Raw genomic sequence first — 24,656 nt, 5'->3', positions numbered from 1 at the left:
ACAAACAGATTTTATGCATCCTGAAAACAGTGGGGAAAAAAAAAGAAAAAAAAATAATTCCCTGTACAGTGCTTGAAATCCTGTAACAGCAGGAGTAGCAGTCTGGATGAAATCTAATGAATACAGTGGCTTTCCTACATATGTAAATTTATTTGCTTACTTTGAATTATTGGATATTGATGATAAATTTTTTGAATAGCACCAATTCTGTAAGTCCTTACAAATTGTTCCAGAGGGTATCAGAGATTGCTTTCCAATCCCCCTTGCCTCCACCTTGCTGCACTACCCTGGCCCTGCTGGATTTAAATCTCTGTGGTGTATACCCCTAGGTGGGTCCTGAGCATCTTTTATGATCTTCCCCAGGAGGTTCCTCATGAAGCATCTCCTGAGGCAGCCATCAGGGGACCACCACCTCAGCTGCTGCACTGCCACTGTGGTCACAGCTAAAGGTCTCCACTGTAGGGCCTGAATCCTTCACTCAAGTGAGGACACTCGCCTCTGAGGGCTTTGCAGGAAAGACAAAGACAAGCGTCTTTCCTTTTTAGGCCTTTTTTTCCTCAGTTTAACCAAAAATGTTGGAAATGTCCCGTCTCTCAGGACAGGCTGGAGGCCCTTCCTTCTGCCCACAGACGGGAGGCCACTGCCGTCCCCACACGTCCTGACTTCGTGCAGCTGCAAGGCCGGGTCCACGGCCAGGCCTTTATCCAAAAGGTCAGCGGGGCAACGGAGCACGTTGCCAAAGGCACAAGGAGCTTGAGATAACATCGAGTAGAGAGACAGGGGCTGCAGTCCGTGGTCTGCAGGCCAGATAATGAAAACCCAGCATGTCAGGCTGTGACGGAGCTGGGAGCATGGCTCCGACAGCCGTCCCTCTGCTGCTGGAGGTACCAGAGGGGGCAACAGGAAAGGCGGGCTTGTTTGTCACTTTTAAAACGTGATAAACTACAGCTAACACACATATATTTTTAATGCTCGCTTTTAAAGTGCTTACATTTCAGCTAACATGCAGGCATTTTTAATTCATGTAAGCCTCTCGTACTGCAGTGGATGTTTTTTGGAAAACTAAAACCAAGGCCTTTAAGTGCATGCGCTACACTCAGTGCCTAAGAAAATGCAGTCTACTGAGAAACTTCTGTTTTGCCTTACTGCTTTTCTTCTATGTTTCTGTGAATTTTTGTCATATTAAGTCCTTATGCTGGAATTGTTCGATTTGTGACCCTCAGAAACATGTATTTATAGAATACATGTAACAAGTGTCACAAGTTTCTGGAGGGGTTCTGCTTTCCCTTTTAATATCCTGCATTTTCCAAGCTCTCTCTCACAATGCAAGGCATTTCAAGACTTCCACCTTTTACATTGGATGCAGTGTTGCTCAGTGACATGATTTTGGATGGTGATGGAGACTGCCTTCCTAAAATGCTAGCAGTCGCTGTCCTTTAGGGTCCCTTAGCATTAACCAGAGGAACACCTTTCTACTTAGCTGCTACTCTCCTGGCAAGAAAAGAAGCACAAGGTCTCCTGCAAAGAAGAAAGCCCTGTGTTTCCTGCAATGGTCAGCATTACTGCCTGGCTGCCCATGCTGTTCGCCAAGGTTGATGTCGCCCCATTGGCATTACAAGGGGCAAAACTGGAAACGGTGTTCATGTGGTGTAGGAGAAGGCAACCCTTGGGCAGAGAGCCATCACTATGCTCCTGCATCACTTCACATCTTCCCTTAAAAAAGGATGTGGGTGGCATGGCCTTATTCTGAACGGTGAGGGGGAGGTGTGGGATCAGCTGACGTGCAGGATACAGGACTGCGTGTGCCATGTTAATGGGGAAAGCAGGAGGCGAAGGCTACAGCCACCCCCAGCTCTGACTGGTAAGTCTGTGCCTTCATTGAGCTTCATTTTACATTTCTGCCCATATGCAGTGCATATCTGTTAGATTTCTGGAAGGGAAACCTTCCCAGGGTTATTCATAAAGCCCTGGGGCAAAAAAAAAAATCATTGAAATGTTCTGCTGTAGTGGAATAAGTACTGCAGCACTGTAAGCATCCCCAGCCCAGACAACTGCTGTGATGTATTTTTGTAAGAGAGAGTGTAACACAGAGGTAGAGGAGTGGTGTAGGCGATCCTGCTGAATTTTAACTACAGTTTCTGTTCCCTTCTGTTTATTTATGTAAAAATAGAAGTCTCGCTGACACAAAGCTGTCTCTAAATAATACCACCACCACAAACATACTTACAATAACATTTGAGAAAGTAACCCCAACCATCCATAAAAACAATCTTGGTTGCTTTGCTAATATGTTGCCTGGAGATAAAACCACCCAGACTGTAAGAAGAACGAATAGCAACAGAGGTGACACGAGAGGTAGGAGTCCTTCATACAAAGAACCATTCTTCAGTGTTTTCTTTAGATGTGCTCTGTAAATAAATACAATGATTTTATGGAGTGAGAAAATTTATCCATTCTGTTTCCACACAGTAACTTCAAACTCTAGCCTGAACTCAGCCCAGGAATTCATCTTGCGGCATAACTACCTGTGCAAATGTGTTAGGTACCAGGGCTTTTTAAGAAAAAATGTAGGCTACCCAACAAACACTGATTTCTGGGCTAAAATTATACTGCTTTGTATGCACAGCTTCTGTTCAGCTCCCCTCCCTAATCGCTGTCTGGCAGCAGACCACTAGTTCTGGTACCATAGCTGTCGTCCACATGCACAGCATGCAGACTTGTTGTGAAGTCAAAACATACATTTTTTGATGATGAACCTTCTAATGTGAGACATGTAATGACTTTAGCTAATACGCCCCATGTTTTCAGTGACAACACAGCCACGCACATGGCTGGCAGGAATTGCTGTTGTCTTGGTCAAGCTAGACAATCCTGTATCATTGGCAAAATGCAACCTAAAGGTAGAGAGACAGGGAGACACTTTTTTTTTTTTTTTTTCTTTTACTAATTAAAGAAATGGAAAATTAATTATGAATTGTGTTCTCTTGGACATTTTAAGTTTCCTCTTAGAGATAACAGTATTATCGGTAGTAAAGGAGTGTATTTTCTGTCAGATAGAAAAAAGATAAGTGTAACATCAATAACTTTTGCATCTTTCTTGCTTACTCATTCGAGCAAAATTCAGAAGTTATAAAAGCAGTAGGAGTTTTGATGTACTAAAAGTTCACTAACATTAAACCATTTCTTCATATGTACATTTCAGATGAATGATTCTGTTTGAAGTGTACTGCAAAATATCCTGTTTAAAATCTCTGAATATTTGTGTTTATAAAAGCAGCTAGACAAAAATCCAATAAATATTTTTCTCATTCCGAAAAAAGAGCATTCTTCTGATAAAATAACAACTGAGCACAGGCAGCAGGATGAAGAAAGAAAGAAGATTATTGGAAAACTCAAATCCCTCATCATCACATAGCTCTTGTATGGATTCTTCAAGCAACCCTGACTGGATGTTTAGAATTACTGTGCTCTTCTGTTCAGGGGAACAATAAATCCCACCAGAAGACCTATGTCAGAAAATGACATGAGATGGCAAATGCTAAACAAAAGTCTCGAAATGAGAGGAAAGAGAACAAAAACTCGATGTTCATCAGGGTAAATGCTGCTGCTGCTGCCAGGGCTTGACATGCTGTCTGCCTTCTCCCAGTCCTCCCTGAAGTAAAGTCCCCTGCTCCAGTGCCTCCAGCCCCATCCCAGAGCTGCCCCAGGCAACCTGCCCCAGAGCCCAGCCCTTCTGCAGGTCCTCAACCCTTCCTGCCCTCCATCACCTTCCCTAGGGCTATAGGGCGACGTGAAAAGGGCTCCGTAGGAACTATGCATTATCATCTTAGAGTCTCTCCAAAATTTAAATGCTAATATTCATTCCTGCTAATTCCTGAAGACAGGGAGTGACAGTCCCTCCTCCAAGAAACATAGTATCTGAGAGACCTGATGTGACAGATGAGGGAAACGAGCTACCAAATACTAGAGGAAGGCAGAGAGCATTAATAAAAATAGGCCATCAGAGTATAACCGAGCTGTGTATAAAATGTCTAGGTGCAGCAAGCCAACCCTTGGATGTAATCACAGCTTGCCACGTGCCTAGCCCATATCTGATGGCAATTATCTGCAGCCTTCAGACAGAGAGGAGTTTTACAGGAGGATCTAAAAGACAATAAACTCCTTTATGGAGTGGGAATGATCGGCTACAGAATGTTACCTAGAGCAGGTAAAAGTTACAAATCACATTTGGCTGCAAATAAAACACAGTGTTTATAACTGGAAGGCTTTCATCAGTTTAGCATCCAGGGAAAGTGGGAGACTGTCCGGAGAATGGCAAGGGAAAGAAAAATCAGAGGAGTTACAGACATGGAAAAGAAACCAGTCAGCTGCTGAAAGCTGACCAGAAAAAAAAAAAAGAAAAAAAAACCTACAGTACATATTCAGGACAGCATCTGGCTGAAAGATTACATTTATTTCTCATGTAAGAAAACAATTGCATGCAGAGAATTAAACGGGAGGGGTAGTACTTGTATAATATTAATTCACTTACCTGTGAATGTTGTATAGTGTTTGTGGAAACGAAAGAAATAAACTGAAGCCTGGAAGGAAAAGAAGAAAAAAAAAATGAAGAAGATTCATATGCTATGATTTACAGTCATTCTACATTGACAACCTCACAGTCTCTCGTATGATAGCAGAGCTAGTGAGCCATTTTAGAACCGACTCGGTATCCCAGTACTCCTCACAGGATGCAAACTCCATTTGGAGGCTTTACTCAATAATACAGCCTTCCTTATTTTTCCAAGAGTTAGCTGCTAGAAGTAGCTGCTGATGCAGATTTTCTTGTGTAATGAGTGACAATAGCTGGAAGATTTTTGAAAATGACGATGTAATGAGTCGGTAGGATCAGTTATTTTTAATACAGGTTCCTCTGCTGGACCTAAGAAAGATCACGGCCCCATTTTGCATGAACTGCTCTCTGTTCATGTAGAAAGAGACGAGTCTGACACCAAAAGCTTTCCAGTGGAATATATAAGGACAATTAACCTCCAACAGTGCTGCCCATATTAGTGGGGAAATAATAGGTTTACAGTTCAATATACTGAGATTAAAATAATGAGCTGCTTTGCTGAGACAATGCTGTAAATGAATTAATTTTCATGACAGCGTTTGGATGAGATTTTTTTGTCTTTTTTTAATACAGCTGTGACCTTTCTGGAGCTCAGCTTTAACTGACAAAGGACAAGGGATTTCCCTTTGTTAACGCTGTGTCTCTGCATTGCTGCTGCCGAGAGCCCTGGAGCTGGCTGAAGACCCACGGATATGCTGTGCAACACCCACACACGGTGTGTTGGTCCATCCGAGGGACAAAGAAATACTCCAGCTAAAAGTGGGCATTCAAGGTTTAAGAAAAAGCAACAATATTAGTCAGCCTAAGTGGGTGAGAATGAATGCAACCCCTCCTTACTCTGTGACACCCATGTTTCCCTACAGAGCTCTTCAGTTTGGGTTTGGGTTTTCCCACTTTCTGTGTATCAAGGGCCTTTACCTGGTCTGTTTGCTGCTTGGCGATCGCTCTACGTAGTATGCTTCTGCCTGGCTTTTATATTATAAGGCATAAGGATTATTGAGGGAGTACTAAATACATTCATAATTCATGTTTTGTTATGGGGAAGAACAGCACTCCAATATTGTAAACTTTCTGCTTTTACCTTTAAAAAATTAATTTCAGAAATGCAGTGTAGAGTCAGGACAGCAAACTTTTATCTGGTTATTAGAAATAAGGCAAGTTAAAGGGCAGTAAGAATGGACCCAAGTAAGAACTATTTCCCATTACTTTGCACTGGGGCCAACATGGCTTAATAGGGTCTCAAGCAATGTCAGTGTTTAATGTTCAGTCCCAGCAAAGACTTATTTAAATCTTTAGCATGGCCAGAGTGGCAACTCAAGAGAAGGCAAACTAAAAGAGCAGGAACAGCAGAGATCAGGAGTGCTGGAAAACAAAAGACGTAAAAGGGATGCAATAAATATTCTCTTTCCCCAGCCTTTCTGATTATCGTTTAAAGAGGAAGAAACAAAGAATTGGAAAAAACAATGTCCAGCCTGTAAATAATTTCAGGTATTGCTTTTTCATGTGTTTACTTGTTGTTGCTTCTTAAACCAGATGAGACAAAGAACTCTGCTTCTTTACCATTGCAGAAACTGTATCAAGGAGCTGAAGGCTGTGCAACTGAAGTAACAGCCCAAGTATTTTGTAAATATATTTATAAAATTCGCAAGCTTAGTGCCTTCAGAATTATTTGTGTTGTATGTGCACTACAGTTAGCTATGTTTTCTATTAGGCAGGGAGGGCTAGTTCAATAAAATCTTGAGTTACGTACAGCAGTTCCAACATCTGCATCACATTAGAGCAGACATGAGACAAAACATTGACTCTTGAGGTTAAATCTAAATTTCCTGCTGCAATCCTGAAGTTTGATTTGTTAGGAGAAAAGCAACCAAGAGGAACAGAAATAGAGACTGGAACTAGAAATAGAATTCAAAGACCAATGGTTGCCAACGATTTGTTATTTTTATGAAGTGCCATTTTAGTTAGAAATAACACGCTGACCACAAACAATCCCCAAGCTAGCTAAAAGTCGCTTTCTGAACGGGACAGTTACACCAGTTACTCCTCTGTATTTTTAGGCAGCTTCCCTTTAACGGAGTGAGAGCTGAGGATGCGGTAGGGAAGGCAAAGGGTGTTCCCCCTGTTTCTTATGGGATTTTCAAAATTCCATCATTTCCTACGACATGTTGCTTTCCCCATCTTTTTTTTTTTAGCTAAGGAGGCCTGGCTCGGGGGCTGCTTTTGGTACTCATTAAGTCCGCTTTTTAATTGGCATTAAGGAGTTCTTTGTGCCCGGGAGCTAAACTGCTGCTTCCACATCGCTGCCATTCCCTGCTGGTCCAGGGAACAAAAGGTGCAGCCTGGAAAGCCACCAGGCTGTCCCTCTGGCACTCAGCCACCTTAGCACTGCCCAAGGGATGCTGTTGGTGCTTTTTTGTGTTTTTCTTTCTTTCTTTCTTTCTTTTTTTCTTTTTTTTATGGCCTATTTTATTTTAAATTCATAAAAAAAAAATCAAGCTTAGTGCATCAGAAGTTTTTAATCACACTATATAAAGTAGAACTCCACAAGTATTTATCAGAAGTACCACTGCTGCTGCAGTACTGTTTAATTTCACATTTAATGTTTTCCCTCTCTTATTTAAATCCTGAAGCCCAACAGTAACAAAACAGCTCTGCTCTGGGGGCAGAAACACTAAAGCACAGATGGGTGGCACAGATATACACAGGGAATTCTTGGTCACGCTAGGCTGAAGGCATCAAGCCCAAATCCTAGGATTTAGGTACAATCCTATGCTGAGTCCTGAGCCTTGCGCTATCTTGCCTCTCTTTTCAGAAAAATAAGCATTTACAAAGCTCTTTATCAGGAATTATTTTGTCTGTATTAAAAAAAAAAAAAAACAAAAAAAAAACAAAAAAAAAACAATAACAACAATGTATTAAGGAATTCAGGATTAGAGATATGTCAGAAATAAAGACATGTCTTGTTTTCCAAACTTGTATATATATATGTATGTAGATTTATATATCTATGAACATAGATATATGAGCACACGTGTATATATGTGTATAAAAAGGACCAAAAAAGTAATTCCCACCAATTCTAGTAACAACTTTAGACTTCATTTGGTGCTTTCAAATTCAATTCCAAAACTGCAATATGTTAGTTGTGTTATATTTCTGAGCAAATTAACAAAAAAAGGGAAAAAAGCTAATATGACAGATAGTGTACTACGTTTGTCTGAAATGTTAGTCTAGACTGGCAGTAATATAATTACATTAAGTTACACGAGGGCATCCTAAAGCATGCCCTAAAACCCACTGAGGGCCAGCAGACTGCAGGGCTATCACGCCATGGCCCGATGCAGTTACTTGGTGTGGCTGCTGAACCTGCAAAGAAACGAACTGCCAGCACTGCTGCCAGTCCTGGAAAATGCTCTTTCATTTGCCAACAAAAGAGGCCTGTGCAAAGCCAGAAACCTAGCCCAGGTGTTCCTAAACACACCAAACTACAACGATTTTGAACAACGCTAAATAAAAACCGATTCTAAGTAGGTAGCCAGGACAACGAAAACACTATTTTTACCAAATTATGCTGCTTTAAACGAAGAGCAGCGCTTATCTTCTTATATTTATCTTCTCCACACCTTTCTGATCCTAAATTCTTTCTGACGGGTACCTTTCCACTCTCCTTGTCCTTCCCCAAAAACACAAGTTCCAGAGCAGTGAATCTTCCTCCCATTTTGGAGGCAGCAAAGAGGTCTGCACAGATGTTTGACTTCACATATTGCAGAAATTTAACTCAGTAAAAACACTTGAACAGCTGTAGGTGCATTCAACCTAGAAATTAAATACCATCACCCTCCTCTCTTATTCTTCAATATCCCATAACTCTCTAGGTTAATAATTCATCATAGTCAATGCTTGCTTTAACAAAATGGGGTGTCAAATATGCCATTTACCTTCCTTTTCCACTACACACACACACAAAAAAAATATACACGTATGTATTTAGGCATCAATATTAGCTTGTAAAGATCTTTAAATATTTTTTCCACATTTTTTTCTGAATGTCTTCCACATTTAGAGCAGCAAGACCCATGAAAAAAACTTAACAACTGAATGTTTAGCTCGCTGATCAGTGCCTGAAAGTCAGCTTCATTAGAAGGCGAATATTCAGAGGTATTTATAACTGGAGCAGCAGCTTTTTGTGGAACTGTGTGATTTTCCCAGGCATTTCTTGAGAAGACAACTGCTTAATTGGTTGTCCAAACAGATAATTGCATATCAAGCCATCCAGTAGCTATAAAATTATGTTTTATTATTATATAAAATGGCAATCTTAGGACCATTTAGTAATTGAGGGGGAAAAAAAAAACTCCTAGAAAATGTATATACAATTTCCAGACTGAATTGATCCTATCAAGTCTGCATGCATTAAGCAATTTAAGGACAGATGAGAAGCACCCCTGAACACATCTACACACTACAAAATGATTTTGCTTGGATTAAGAGCAGTGTGTAGACTTGAGCACTGTGTTCATGCACAAAGTTGATGTATGTTTTGGATGCTTAGCACCTCAGACTTCTTGAATATAAGGACTGTAAAGGGATGCATTTATCATGCTTGCTGATTTCATTGCTTATTTTCAGAGTCTAGGAAAGACCACACTGCATTTATCTCTTTGAAGTGAGCTGCAAGCTAACAACTAGCATTTTGAGGGATTTAGTAGAGACTGAGAAATTAGTTTATGGATGTAGCTGCTGCTTTGATGTAGTCCTATTTACAAACCATGTAAGCTTAACTCTCTTTTTCTGAGTACAGCAAGAATCAAACACCTAGGACGTGGTGCCCTTAGTTGAAAATCCAAGGCTGGCTTCCAGAAGGGCTCAGACGGGTGCCCCCCCTTATTTGACCTTCTTATGGGGCTCTCACTGCCTGTGAAATGACTCCTCACCATCATTAACATCACCATCATGGGATCAACTCCATCGATCCCACTCCCACCTGTGAACAGCATCCTCTAAAACCACTCTGCCACCAGCCCCCAGTACTCTTGTTTTCTGGGTTTTTGTTCTGACTGCTTCAGATAGGTTACTCCAACATTGCTTTTTATATTTATCTCTAGTGACAGGTGAGTATTTCACACCCTTTACTTCAAAGAAGCCTTGTACAATCTGTCACAACAATGCTTTAATAAATGTTAAGTTGGTGACAGACAAGTAAAAGCCAACTCATGTTAACTACACTTTGAAAACAAGGCTAGTCAGGGCCTGTAGGAGTGATAACGTTTGGAAAACACATCACTTAACATTTACTCACTGAACTGTCCACCAGTCAGGTGGAACGATCAGCTAATTCACAATGGGAACTGAAGGAAAACAATAGAGAATGACTTATTGGCACAAAGCAGAAAGCATCTATAAGTAATATATGTAAACATGAAAAAGAAAAATTCCTTCCACCATCAGAAGTGCATTTAAGTTGACTTTGTGGTCAGTACTTTGCACTGCTATGAAGGCTCGTGGGTTCACCAGCGTGCTATGGGAGAGCAAGGTGCCTCACTGCAGCTGCTCCCTAGAGCTGAGGTAGAGGACCACGTCCAGATTACTCCAGCCAAAAGAAATCTGCCTGCCTGCTCTGATGCAGATATGCTGAGTGGATTTACAGAGAAAATATTGTTTAACTATGGCCTTCCAAACATTTCACAACATTGAAGAAAGAGCAGACTGTTGTGTATCTGCCAACTGCATGGACTTCTGTGTCCTCCTTCGATACGTATGATAGAGGACATTATTTAAGTACAAGGCACTGTTTTAGATGGATAACTGTGTTTTCTCAATATTACAAAATTCAAATATTTGGCATGTTCCAAATGGTGTGGCTTAGTCTGATCATTAGTGTTTTGCTGCCATTATGTTTTTCATTTACATACTTGTTCCCTGTTTCATATACTTAAGCAGCTCAGAGAATGAGCACACCTCAAGTCACACACACTCCTTGCAGAGGCCTGTAACAACCCAGTACACACCACAGGACAAAATTCTGAATACCTTGGCCTCATCTCTGAAAGAAAGTTCAAGTTTCCAATCTCTGACAGCTGTTAGTACACCATTCACATTTCATGTTCTAACCTGTACTTCGAAAAATTGTGTCAGCTTTGGCACGAGCTTCACTAGTTGGATCTGGGCACTACTGGCTTTGAACACCTCCAGGGATGGGGCATCCACAGCTTCTCTGGGCAGCCTGTGCCAGTGCCTCACCGCCCTCTGAGTGAAGGATTACTTCCTTATATCCAACCTAAATCTCCCCTTTTTTAGTTTAAAGCCATTCCCCCTTGTCCTACCACTACCCCCCTGGCACAGAGTCCCTCCCCAGCTTTTCTGTAGGCCCCTTTAGGCACTGGAAGGCTGCTGTAAGGTCTGCCCGGAGCCTTCTCTTCTTCGTGATACTACTGCTCTCACCTCAGTGGTGCCCTTTGAAGAGACCCGGGCTAGCCAGACAATGCTATGGGACAGTAGTGGTTAAATCCCAGCAGGGTTTTTGGAGTGCCATCCACAAAAGCCTTGCTGAGAGAAGAAGTAATTAGTTGCAGTTGAGCACACAGACACATACCTTTAGAAAGGTCTGGCTACGTTCATGCTAACAGGAAACAAACAAACAAACAAACAAACAAACAAATTTCTGTTCAGAATCCAGGATAACACACTCTGGAAACAGAACAGCCTTGCTTACTTTGATGTTTAGCTAGGTGTGTGTTAGGGGGCTTAAGGACTGCAGCTTCAGGATGGAATTGCATTCACTGCCTGCAAAAATGATAACTGCCTATCTGCTAGATAGCAGATCTCCCATAAAACACTATGCAGAAGTTTTTCAGCTTCATGTGGGAGTCCTCCAAGGGCACTCTTCAGCAGCCCGAGCCTTGACCTTGGTACAGGTGTTCACAGTGTGCTAGACAGTTCCCAGGGACACATGTAAAACTCCCTCTCTCGGGAGGTTTCCCTAAAACATCTAATCTAAACACCGGTATTGCTGCGGTTTTTATGTGTATCTTTGTGTGTTCTGGCACCTGATAAAAATTCCATTTTTAGTGGCTGAGTGTCACCTGGTGATACCACAGCTTCCACCGAGGATGTGCTCAGAGCGGAGTTCATCCTCAGGTTATATGTGGATTTTTCTTTTTTTTTTTTTTTCCCAGAAACTCCACATCTGAAAAACTCCACTCTTGTGCTTCTCGTTTGGATTCCTTCCCACTGTAAAAGGTACTCACTAAAGCCCAGCTGTTCTCGGGAAAGAGGCAGCTCAGCAGTGGAGCTCCTGTTGTGTACAGAACAGTACAAGCACGGAGCTGCAGGCACATGCTTCGCCAAGGACTGATGAGGCAGGCTTGTAGCCCCATTGTTAGCAGGAACACTAGTGCCTCTTAAACGCCACCAGAGGGTTAAGGATAGCCAGTTACAGTTTAATGGCTCCTCTCGGGGTCCTGGGAAACAAACTCATAAAAAGCGTCTGAGGCCCTACTGCATCGCTCTGGTTTTTGAGTGGCCACAAAGGCATTGCTCTGAGCATGCTGGAGAGGGGGTTCCCTGAGTGAGCAAGGCACACTTGCTGCCGCCTCTGCAAGGGAGAAAATAATTTAATCTTCCTGCTTGCTCAGCCCTTGGCGTAGGCTAGACCGACACTTTTCAGCACAGTGGGGTCCTGAGATTTACTGGAAGCTTCTAAAAACTTTACATATCCATACTCGCTGCATGCAGGTTATCCAGCGATAAACCCTTTAATCACTATTGCTGAACTGAGATTCAAACTGGCGATGAAGTTGAAGTCCTTTCTGGATCAGCATGATCTTAAGTAAAAGGACGCTACCAGTATTTTAATATTTAAACATAGTCTCTGTTTTTAAAAGAATTACTAAGCACTATGTGAACGGGGTAATATGCAGTCAACCAAGATCATTTCTTGCACACTTCCAACCCATAACTTGCTTTAATTAAGCTGCTACTGTCACCTTATTAAATGGCATTATAGTTAGTGTGTGATGGACAGTGTTTTTTAAGAAGTTTTTGGCTCTTAGTTCCATTTGTTCTGCTTGGGACAATGATGGAAGAAGTCCCCAGTTCTCTGCTTATGGATCCATTCACACGAGCACATCAGGCACAAGCAGTGCTTCTCTCTGACTCCGAGGGACTACTCCATCAAACTCTGCTTTGCAGCAGAGGATGAAAAAAGGATGCTTGCTTCTGCAGCCTGTGTCACACCGACGTGCTTTCCTAGCACAAATCTTCCTAATATGTTGACTAGCTGGAGTTAAACCTTTGCCCGTGGCTTCCCAAGCACAAAGGGAGCCATCTCTTCATTCCCTGAGCTGGCTGTCATGCGCCTTGACAGCAGGAGCAGCCGGAGCCATGTGCGTAGGGTGGAAGGAGGGTGCCCAGGGGCTGGTCCCTGCGGGCAGACACCACCAGCACACGTCTCCCTCGCAGGCCAGCACCCATCATCTCTGCTGGACCTGCAGCAGGCCCTCCAGAGCCCTCTGCCCTCCCTCCCTGCCCTGCAGCCACCAGAGGGCATTTCCTAGCTACGCCTCTGGCCGGCTGAATCATTCATTGCCAACTGAAAGGGCAGATGCTGAGATTTCCCTTTCCTTTCTTTCCTTTCCATAAAGCACACAAAGCAGGCCCGACAAATAAAAAGACTGCTCAACCTTGGTCGCACACGGTCAATTTTACAGCCGGGCTAGAGCACAAAGGGCTGTCGAAAACACGTCCTTGCACATGCTGCTAACAGAGAGCAGAGCCTGAGCCCAGGGTGGTTGCAAAGAGCCCTTGCAAATCTGTGAACGCTGGTGAGCACCTCTGAGGCTGGGGACAGCATCTGCTGTATCTCTGTGGGCAAGGTGAGGAGAACCTGTGTCAACGCAGTGGCTTCAGGAGCACCCCCAGGAAAAGCTCAGGTAGCTCCTAGCGGGAGGCACAAACACCTTTATCCAAGTCCTTTATTTGGCTCGAGGCCTGAAGGCATTTCTATTTCCCCTGCCTGTGCCAAACACTTCTTTTGGGGCCCTCTTGTCATAATTTGAATGTTCATATAAAAATCTCTAATATATCTGTATGTATCCTAATTTCATCACCTTCACCTTCCAAGCAACACATCGAAGCCATTTCACGTGCATACCTCTTCAGCTAAGACTACCGTGGTTTTAGTTCATTAAAATGTAAATCCTTTGTTCTGAGTCTAGCTATAGCAGTTGAAAGATGCTCAGTGCTTATTTCAAACTACACTGACAGTGCCAAGTAGCGAACAAATAGGCCATTGCTGTGTATGAAAAATGCATCACCTCTGCACTGAAAGTAGCTCTGAAAGTAATTCTAAAAATAGCCTAGAAACCATCTAAGACCTTCTTAAGATTTACACCTATGCTGCCTAACATTATTTAAATAATACCTTGCTTCCTTTTATCCATAATGTTTTGGATCATCGTGTGCTGCAGGCCAAAACATTAATTTTACAGCGCATGTAAATGTGAACAACATTTTACCTGAGTGACATTCAAAGTTCCTGAGAATCTGAAAAACAACCAGTACAGAGCATTCATCTCCACATGTAACTAGGGAACGGTTTTTGTATTATTTGAGTACTGTGGATACAAATTCAGTGAGGAAAAAGTATTTCCATAATCATCTGCCAGCTTAAAGTTTTCCAGTATTAACCCTATTAATCACATCTATTCTCGTAGCTTGTGGCCTAGCCAGCACTTACAAAAGGAAAAAAGAAGTTACAAAGGAAATACAAGAATCATCTAATCAAAATAATTAAAAAAACAGTAAAGTTTTCCATGGATCCGGACACTTACCTATAAGCAAGATTACTAATACATCTGTAATGTAATAACCAAACAGCAAAGGCTTCTGCCAAACTTCCACACCAACAAGACCAGTGAGCAGATATGCTGCTATTAAGACCTATAGAAAAAAAAAAAAAGGATAAAGTACTTTTAATCCTTTACTTCTAAAGGCACACAATTTCACTTATCTCAGTATAAATGCAAGTCTCCGCATTACAGGACCTCACGCTGCCATCACAAAACAACTCCTTGTAAGTAGTGAAGCAATGCTCAGAGTAACGTTCAGACAAAATGGTTGAGAAGTCAGCAAGCAACTTGCTGATAATTGATATGATTATTTCTGCAGCTCAGCACCCTGAACTGATCATACCAAAATAACTATGAGAGGAAAAAAAATCTAAGTTCACCCAAAATCATCTCAAAATTCCATTGAATGTGACGAAATCAAGGGATGAGCAGGGAGCTGACGTCTTCCCCAATTTTTGATTTGTTTGACAGAAAACATTGTTACAGGATAGAAAAAGAAATAAGTAGTCAAACTTCATTAAGACTGAAAGGACCCATACACAAGCCCCAAGCCTAACATGCTTGAGTACCACCGGATTCAGTAATGATGTAAATGTAGTTTCTGCTCTCTATTGAGAGCTAATTTTGAGACCCAGGTGAGGTCAGAAACCTTAATGTAGCCAAAACCCTATAGCTCCTATAACAAAGCTTTCACACCCACAGACTTGTAGCAGCGCTGCCCACCAAAGGCTTACAGCACAAATTTGACCAATTTCCACCATTTTAGGCATGCAACCTGCAACTACAGCACCAAACATGATGCAGCAGTTCCCAGGCCGTTTTGTCCTTATGCCACCCCTTTCTGTGCCCTCCTCCTCCCTCACTACCAGCTCCTGCTGGTGAGGGACCAGCCAGCACAGTTTCGTGCCCCACTCCTACTCTTGCTTCTTTGGGTTTGGGCTGCTGGTAGTTTTTACTACATTCTGTGTTTCTTCATTTATAACTTTGACAAACACATTTCCAGCCTTCTAAATCAAACAAATGCTTTAATGTAAAGGTACACAAAACTCTTTTTTTTTTTTTTTCTAGATAACAGGCTAAAATCACAGATTAGCAGCAAAACACTGCTGTTGATTAAACTTCCTATTACACTTAGATACTGCTATACTTGACTTCACTTACTTCTCTGTATCTAAATGCGAGATTCTTGCCTTGCCATTACATAACTTGCAAAGAATTTGCTTGAATGGGGCACTGCAGGACTGCATGAATGAACTGCCTGTGCAAGGACAAGCAAGAGAACTGCAATGGAGAAAAGCAGGCACTAGGACGAAAATGCTATCGTAGGCCATTGAAAAAAAAAAATGGCCTAAATGAAGGATGTGTACAATGGGTTTTACAACCGAGTACAACAGAGCTAACATTTGGCTTCCTAAAGAAATTGCATTATGTTATCTGTAAGACATGACGGTTGGACTCCTGGCCCCAAAAGAGCTGAGGGCACAACTCCAACTGGCTTTGACAGAGCTTGAATTTACCCTCACACGTTGAATTCTGAACAGATATTTTTGGCAAGTGATGAAAGGGGAACTTCAGTATTATCCACTATTACAGTCAGTATTTTTGGCAGTACATTCATGAGCATCGCTGTCAGATGCCAGCACACCTCTAGGAACAGGAGCGCTGATGCAACAGGCTCTCTAGGGAATCCCTGTGCCTTGGGACTCGGTGATTCAGCACTCATGGCTCTGATTGTCTCGCATTGAGCAGATGTTTTGTATGAGAAACACTCTTTGGCTTCAGCTCTGTGGTATTGCATTTTTTAGAGAATTTTAACTGAGGCCCCAGCATCACTGAAATTCATAACAACAACCACTTTGACTTAGCTGCGGCACTCTCGCAGATCTCCTTTAGAAAGCTGGGAAGATGAGAAACTGGCTGTGTCCCTTGATCTAAGCTGTATTAGCAAAAATTGAAGATTGTCAGACAAAACCTAAGTACGTTGATAATCTGTATAAACACAAGTCTGTTTTAAAAGGCACTGTTGGTAAAAATTAAAAAAAAAAAAATACATACATACATAAATGTAATGTAAAGTTGAGTTCTGAAATGCAACTGAACAATTCAGCTTGAGAAAAGATGGCCAGGCTTTTTATTCCCATCTCTGACATTGATTGGATTTAGTACTTTTCATATGTAAAGCTAGTATTTAGCAAGTACATTTAATTACAACACTTTGCAAAATGAGAAGTCCAATTTAAATAACACAAGTAAGGATTGTATTGCAAGTGAGCATCAGACTTATACAGTACTGGATTCTGCAGCATCTGACCAGGCCAATTTTTGCTTTGTCAAGGCTTCATCTGGGAGATAATAGCACTTAGTGCAGACAAAAAATCTGAAAATAGATGGTGTTAATTTGTAGGTTAAAGTGTTCTGCACATATGCTCATCAAGTATGCTGCATGTTGTACTACACAAGAAAAATCAAACATTTTCTCATCATTTTTTAAAATACGCTGGCTATGCTTTTAAATTTTTAGGATTCCACCAGAATGATATTATTTTTACTGCAATATTCAATTTCACTAGCATATTACAATAATATTAATTGATCGTGTCTTGAAATGCTTTCCATTAACACAGTACTTAAACTGAACATCTAGAGAGCAAAGTCATTTAAAATACAAGTTTATGTTTCCTCCTAAAATATGACATTTTCTTAAGAGTAAACTTGAACTACTCCAGTGCACTCCTACCTTTAAACTAAATAATGACAAACATTACTTCTTCACCAGAAACGCAGTCACTTATTTTTTTTCTTAGTAAAACACTGAAGGTAAATGTTATTTTAGCCTGAAATAAAAGGACGCTCAATTCCCATAATGTGACCAAAGAATGACAGATGCACATCTTTATTTATCTTTTTAATGTACTTTTTTTTGTCCCTCAGTGGAGACAGACATTTTTAAAAGCTGTGATGTGCGTTGCTCTGGCTTTCTTTGTTGATTGCTGAGATGCTGGCTGCCACAGCACTTCCCAGGAAAAGGGGATATGAGAAATACGCCAGCATTAAGTTTTGCAAACTGCTTGTCAAAGGAAAGCCTGGTACATAGCATTCAAAAATCTCCTTCTCATACTGAAAGGAAGGACAAAAGTAACTTCTACAATGTTGACATATGTCATACACTTCATTTATTTGGAGTTTCAGGGCAAGCAGATTTTTCTCACTGGGACTGTACGTGGGACTGTCCCAGGCAGGCAAGCAGGCATGGGAACTAACAAGGGAGGCACCTCAGACTGAAAACCGGGGGCTTGTGGTCTGCATCTCCGTGCCATCAGGCCAGGCTCTACCATACACAGAGCTTCTGGCCATCCACTCCTGGCAGTGGCAGGGCAGTGCTGGAGCGAGCAAAGAGCTGCCTGCTTCCTTTCACGTCTGATGTTTGTGCTTTCTTGCTTTATTTTTTTAATTTTTTTTTTCTTTTTTTCCCAGCTTGCCCTCTTGGCTGGGAATAATGAGAGGAGGGAATGTGCAAGCCACCTGGGTCACTGCAGCTTTCACAGGGTTCTTATTTTCACTTTTAAGCTGGTATTTAAGAAAACCAAGGGCACGTCCCTGTTACACTTAAGGCAGGTGTAAAGCTTACAGCACTGATGGCAGCAGAGGTACCACAGCATCACAGTAAAGAAAGATGAATACTCTGCTCCCCTCCTATGAACTCAACTGCAGTGGCGTATAAAAAGCCACAGCAGAATTAGGTAATACTACATTTTTCAGCGGAAAACAGATTTTTAAATAACCAAGGGAATGTCTGTAAAAATTAACACATGGCAGGAAGCCCAAAATTGTCATTTCTCAGGAAAGCTTTGTCCTTTCGTCTCCAAGAAACTTAACTTGCAGGTATTATATTCGCTTTCTTTGGTTGGGCTTGTGACCAAAAAACAAAAGTGATCATTTTCGCTAGATGTATCTAAGATGAGTTCCCACAGAAAGAACCCGGGGTTTCTTTTTAAGCCTTGCCTGGAGCCCATGACTTTGGGGGTTTCTAATAGATGTGCTCACTTGAAAATATACCAAAAACTGTCTGGACGATGTGGTATCAGGAGGCCGCTCCTCCTGCATCTCTCCCTGCCTGCAGAGGACAAGCACGGGACAGCTTTGTGCCAGGGGGAGCAGAGTGGGGAAGAGCTCCCAGATGCTGGGCCCATAAACACAGCAGTCCTCTGTCCGACTCTCTCAGCCCGATCACAGCCATTTTTCAGGTTTACACGACACGGCTTCCTCTAAATGGCTGTCTGCTGTAATCAAAGCTAATTGGAGTGCCAGCCACAGCCCAGCTCCCGTAATTAGGTTACCAGTTCTGATGAGTCATCAAAGCACAGAAAAATGTGATCTGCATAAATCCCACCAATTTCTCTGTTCATAATGAGGCACTTTTTTCCTGATGAACAACAGCTCTTTTAATACCACAGCTAACACAGAGCCGGTCAGAGAGGGCTGCCTGTCTTTATATACAGTGGAGCTGACTCAGCAGCAGTGCCCTGGGAAGCTACCTGCCAGTTAAGTTTTCATTAGGGTCAACAGTTACTTATCTGCGCTGCTTACCTTAATTACAGTATTCCTGAGCTTTGTGACAATAATGAAGTACAAAGCCCCTGGGTGCCGTACATTTTTAAAAGCAGAAGTAGGGGACGAGACCACCTGAATGTCTGGCATGCCGATGCGATAGCATCATATTGCCAGGGAAATTATTTAAGACAGAGCACAGAGGCAGCTTGATAGGAATGCCATGGAGGAAACCCAGAGCTAACTGCCTGGAATCAGCCTGAAAGCAGCCTGCAAGTGCTTCCTCACCCTCTTCCTCTGCAAGCAACTGTGGCAATGTCTGGCGGATGAGTAGTGGGGAAAACAAACCAGCCAAACAAACAAAAAACTGCAAGGGTAATTTTGTCTTTACTATTTATCGTTAGCCATTTGCTACAGTCCTCCATATCCTCTCCTCCAAGTAGCTGGAGAAGAAGAGCTACATTTATTAGTGCACACGTCATATGACATTGCTGAACTGGTTTCCAAAAAAAAAAAAAGAAAAAAAAAAGAGCAAGGCAATGTCTGGATGTCTGGTGGAGAATTGGAGAATTAAGATCTTTTACCAGACTGATTAGTACAGCTGGAAAAAAAAAATATGTATGGGCTTTCTGGTGTGCATACTACTATTTAGTTTGTACTAATGAAAAAAAAAATACTACCTTGATCTACAAGTTATATAATGCTTTTTTGTTCACAGACAACCACAACTACAAAAGTTAATTTTTACAGATGAGAAAACTGATTTACAGAGCACCACTGTTGATGATTGTACTAAAAAGCATTAAAAATTTCTATAGTTGTATGTTTATCATTTTGACTATATAAAAAAAAAAATCATCACAGAAGTACTAGACAGAAAGCATCCTGGACAGCAATCCAGCATCAAAGGGGAACAGGAAATAATACTTGTTAGCACCTTGCATGTGACTTAACCAAAACAGTTTACAAACTTAACCAAAATTAAGCCTCACCGCAGATCTGTGAGGCAGGGAAGTGTTATTAGCATTATTTTCCAGATGGGAAAGCTGTCACGGAGGGCTAGGTCACTAAAAGCCCTGGCAGAGTGCAAAATACTGCTCCATTAGTTGATAGCCACTCATGTTTATCCACTAACACAGTTCTGATGCTGCAGCAATCAAAAAGAGCTTTCTACATACGCACATTTATATCTACAGTGGTCATTTGAGCAACAAGTGAAATCAGGATGAACACAGCCACTGCTCTCCGGCTGAAGGAACTTCACTAAGAAGCCTCACACAGACAGGGCTGAAACTTGCAGACCAGCTGGCTGCCTAATGTCTTCGTCCTGAGCCAGCTCCTTCTCCCAGAGCCTGTTTTCTGGGGGATGAAACAGATGCACCACAGCTGGACCACCGTCTCCGAGCTGTTCTCAAACCACTGGATTCTGATTATGTTTACAGCAGTACATCTGCAGCCATTAATTCAAATACTCCATTTCCATTAAAACACGTATTTGAACGTCTGTCAAACTTCTTTTCAATTATGTAGAGTTGGCTGTACCTTTCATCTCATGCCTGTGACAGGAAGCCGAGAAGACTGGGAGTGTGCTCCTCAGGCTGCAAGAGCCTGGCTATCTCAGAAGCTGGTTAGCCCCCAAATCCAAGCCCTGGCCCCTTGGCAATGCAACGAAGCTGCTGCTACTACTGCTGCTACTACTCACTTGTGCCTTTGGTCATGTTTCTGAGGAGGCCCACGTCACAGCAGGGCTGTAAGCCGTGCAAGGAGTCACCTGTGAGCTGGCTGTGGACTGACAGGTTATCCGTGTTACACCATGCCCAAAGAGGAGGCCTCTAACAGGATGACTTTTTCACAAGTGTAGAAGTCACTTGACAGCCGTACAGTCCAACGCTATTGACAGTACCACATGCCACGTCAGAGGTGGTAGAATCAGCCAGGCCTAGCGATCTATAACAGTACAATTACTGTTAATAAACACTGCTTGGACTGATCTGCATAGTGCCTCGTAACCTAGTGTTTGTGGGAAAAATTGCTTATGGCTTTAGAGAGCATCATAATTTTTGTTAATATCACAAATCAAATGCAGTTAAATGACATTCTCACGCATGCCATCTGGCTGCTAGGCTTGCTGCAAGTTTTTTCTTTCTCCTGCAAGGCAATGAATCCCTGATGCTGACAATTTGCTTGAGAATTTCCCTTCTTTGCAAACGCAGGAAATTTTTTTGAATTACTTCTAGGGTTATGCTATTTCACATTCAAACTCTCAGCCAAATATATTTGCCTTGAGCTATATTTTTCTATTTCTGTAATATTATGAAAACACTAACATAGTTAAAAAAATAAAAATAAAACAGGAATGATAAATACTTACCACTTGGCTTAGATCGTATCCCCAAGGAAGAAAAAGAACTCCCGTGTTATATTTCTCCCAGTGTGAACACATAAAGTTAAACAAGACAATGCTTAAATATATATACATTGTATATACAGAAACTCCGGTCTTCCCATTGTCACGGGAACAGACGGAAAAAAAAGAGAGCACAAAAATGGAGGTAGCCCAGCTATCCAGCCCGTGGTCAAATAGTTCTCCCAGAGGACTGCTAGACTGAGTCCTTCGAGCATGTTTCCCATCTATGGAGTCTGGAAGGGTTGGAAAAGGAAAAGAAAGAAAGAATTAGAGCACAACAGGAGAAGTAACTTTCTTCACATAGACTTAACTATATATATATGCATATGTATGTATATATTTACATACAGTTCACTGCTGTATATAACATGGGAAAAATACACTGCAAAGGGAAGCACAACAGTCTTTTCAATACCAACACATTAGGATTGCTCGTAAAATATTTGCCTCAGTTCTCACGTAACTTTGTCCTTACCTCAGTTCTTCTACTGAATGCCACCATCCTTACATGCTTTAAAAAGACATTCATAATTACTTGCCCCCAGCAGCCTTAACACACTTTTACATCAGTCCATGCAACCACTTTCTCAATAAAATCACAGAGTGTCCATTTGGCTCCACAACCATCCATTGGTGTTGTGGACTATCTATCTGAGACTTCAGGCTCACAAAGTGTGCTTGTGGGGTGGATTCACCAAGGCAGTTATGCTACCTGATGCTAAGGGCCCCCATGACTAAATGGAGCCAATTTCACAAAACTCATTTGTGCATGTGCCTACATAAGATATTTTAAAGAGACTTTTGGCTGAAGTCTGAGGATACAAGAATACCTTACTGCTAACCTGAGTTACATGTTTATCGCTTAAGTGTTTGAAAGATGCTCACACTGCAATGGATCTCACTTTGCAATACGGTTTGACAGTGTGGCTTGAGTCGATCTGAGTCCATCGCCACTGAGCAGGAGAGGACCCACAGCTTGCTCAGCTAGTGGAAAGACACCCAAACATGAAGTTTTCTTCTGTCACTGAACAGAGCTGGCTCTGTGAGTGTACAAAAAGGAGTGGAGGTGCCACAAAGGAGGGACAGGGAAGGCAGGGAGGAGGAGGAAGGTCTAGCAGCTGTAACTTTTCTTGGCTGCATTGTCAAACCACGCCCGTAGCCTCTGCTCTGAGGCTGTGCTGGTGAGCATTTCAGAAGTATTTTCTTGTTTGAATTAAGTGTAAAAACACAGGTTGAACCTCTTTGGAAAAAGTAAACAGAACAAATCTTACACAAATTGCTCACTGTAATAACACAGAAAAGATTTTTTTTATGTTGTTTGGAAGGTACTATAGCTAGCAATTATTTGCTACCGATAGCATTATTAACCCATGGCTGACTGAAGGGACAATTCAGCAAAGTGAGACCAAAGAATCCACAGCTGCTACAGATCACGTGCTACTTACTTCTCTGGATTATTTGGCAGCACTCTGGGTTTTGTTCAATGTAAATATACTTCAGGGATCTAAACCAGGAAAACATGAAATTTCATTTTGTCACAGATTTTAGAATATCTCCCAATTGTAATACCTGAACAGCTGTGAGATATCTTCAAGTCCAATACAAAGCTCTTGAGACAGTTCTTATAACTCTAAAAATTAAAGATCTCATAGGGGATTTCAAACATGTCTTGCCCCCGTCTTGAGCCATATTCTTTCTCCGTTAACATTGCCATTGAATTAACAGCATCTTACTGAAATGTGCAGAGAGAAGATTGTGTATAAGCTTGTGGTTACTTGAATAGTGTAGTATAAATGTAGAAATTCTTTACTAAAGGTTGCTTCTGAAACTTAGGTTAGCAAATAGGTACCTAAGCATTCCTAAGTATCATATGGTCTTTCGTATTTCAAGAGAATTCAGTCATATGGGTAGTTCTTTTTTAAAATGAGAATGAAAAAAAGGTTCATATATTCATAAATTATTTTAGGTTGTCACCAAAAATACTCACATTAGATACTAAAATATGCACATCATGGTGAAACACTGGTTTTTGTTTTGTAGGGATATTTTATTAAAAACTTTTAGACTCATAATAGGATCAAGAAATACAGAACTTCTAATTATAACAGACATGGGGAGAAACATGGGAACTTTATAATACATGCATAAAAATGTTTTCATAAAATCTTTATCCACCTTTTCCCTGTGGTTTTACTAGCTCTTCAAGATATCACAGAATCATAGAGTCACAGAATGGTGTGGGTTGGAAGGGACCTCAAAGATCCCCTATTTCCAAACCCCCTGCCATGGGCAGGGACACCTCCCACCAGACCAGGCTGCCCAAAGCCCCATCCGGCCTGGCCTTGAACACCTCCAGGGATGGGGCAACCATAGCTTCTCCGGGCAACCTGTGCCAGGGCCTCACCACCCTCTGAGTGAAGGATTTCCTCCTAACATCTAATCTAAATCTCCCTCTTTTAGTTTAAAACCATTACCCCTTGTCCTATCTCTCCACCCCCTGACACAGACCCTCCCCAGCTTTCCTGTAGGCCCCCTTAGGTGCTGGAAGGCTGCTACAAGGTCTCCCCAGGGCCTTTTCGTCTCCAGGCTTAACAACCCCATTGCCCTCAGCCTGTCTTCATAGGAGAGGTTCCCAAGCCTTTTGAACACATTTGTGGCCCTCCTCTGGACTCATTCTAATACCTCCATGAAATGATATGTCCATATCAACAGTATTTTCTGTTTTAGGTGTCATTTTGAAATCATTCATGCCAATAACAGTGCATGTTCAGTAGTGGACGTACACTGCCCTGTGTTTCCATTGCTCTAGAATTTTTATATTTTGTCTCAGGAAAGTTTATAAATATTCCATTTTATTAAAGTTTACATAACTTCAAACTATTAGAATTCAAAATAAGAGATAAAAGCATTCAATTTTATGGAAAGGGAAAATATACTGAACCACCTTAATAAGGGGGAAAGAAAGAGCAGCATGCTAGAAAATTTGGAGAGAGTAACTGTGTCATTAAAAAGAAGCTGAGAGAGACTTACGTTGCATATCTGGTTAGTTATTATGGCTCTTTGCAATCTTCCAATGGGAAAACTTTGGCCATAGAGAATTAAATCTGAGACTAAATATTTCATAAAGTGGCTTGGACAGCAGACACAAAAATCTGCATATACATCAGTTCATTATAGCTTTGACTGTCAACATCATACTCCTAGCCTTCCAAGCATTCGGAACTACAGGCCTCACTGGCAA

General features: G+C 41.7%; 1 protein-coding gene across 3 annotated transcripts in view; it reads right to left on the bottom strand.

The window, feature by feature from the left end:
- Positions 1-24,656, bottom strand: part of LOC137851029 (ethanolaminephosphotransferase 1-like) — a 55,174-nt gene that overhangs the window by 4,461 nt on the left and 26,057 nt on the right. For all 3 annotated transcript variants that reach the window (XM_068671724.1, XM_068671725.1, XM_068671726.1), the window contains 4 exons: positions 21,380-21,648; positions 14,443-14,551; positions 4,532-4,580; positions 2,228-2,408 (listed from right to left, as the gene is read on the bottom strand). In XM_068671724.1, coding sequence (XP_068527825.1) covers positions 2,228-2,408; positions 4,532-4,580; positions 14,443-14,551; positions 21,380-21,648 — 608 coding nt within the window. The remainder of the gene's footprint in view (positions 1-2,227; positions 2,409-4,531; positions 4,581-14,442; positions 14,552-21,379; positions 21,649-24,656) is intronic.

This window comes from Anas acuta, chromosome 2 (genome assembly GCF_963932015.1).
Source record: "Anas acuta chromosome 2, bAnaAcu1.1, whole genome shotgun sequence".
In the NCBI taxonomy this organism is placed as follows: Eukaryota; Metazoa; Chordata; class Aves; order Anseriformes; family Anatidae; genus Anas; species Anas acuta.
This window is presented reverse-complemented; position numbering and strand designations above follow the sequence as displayed.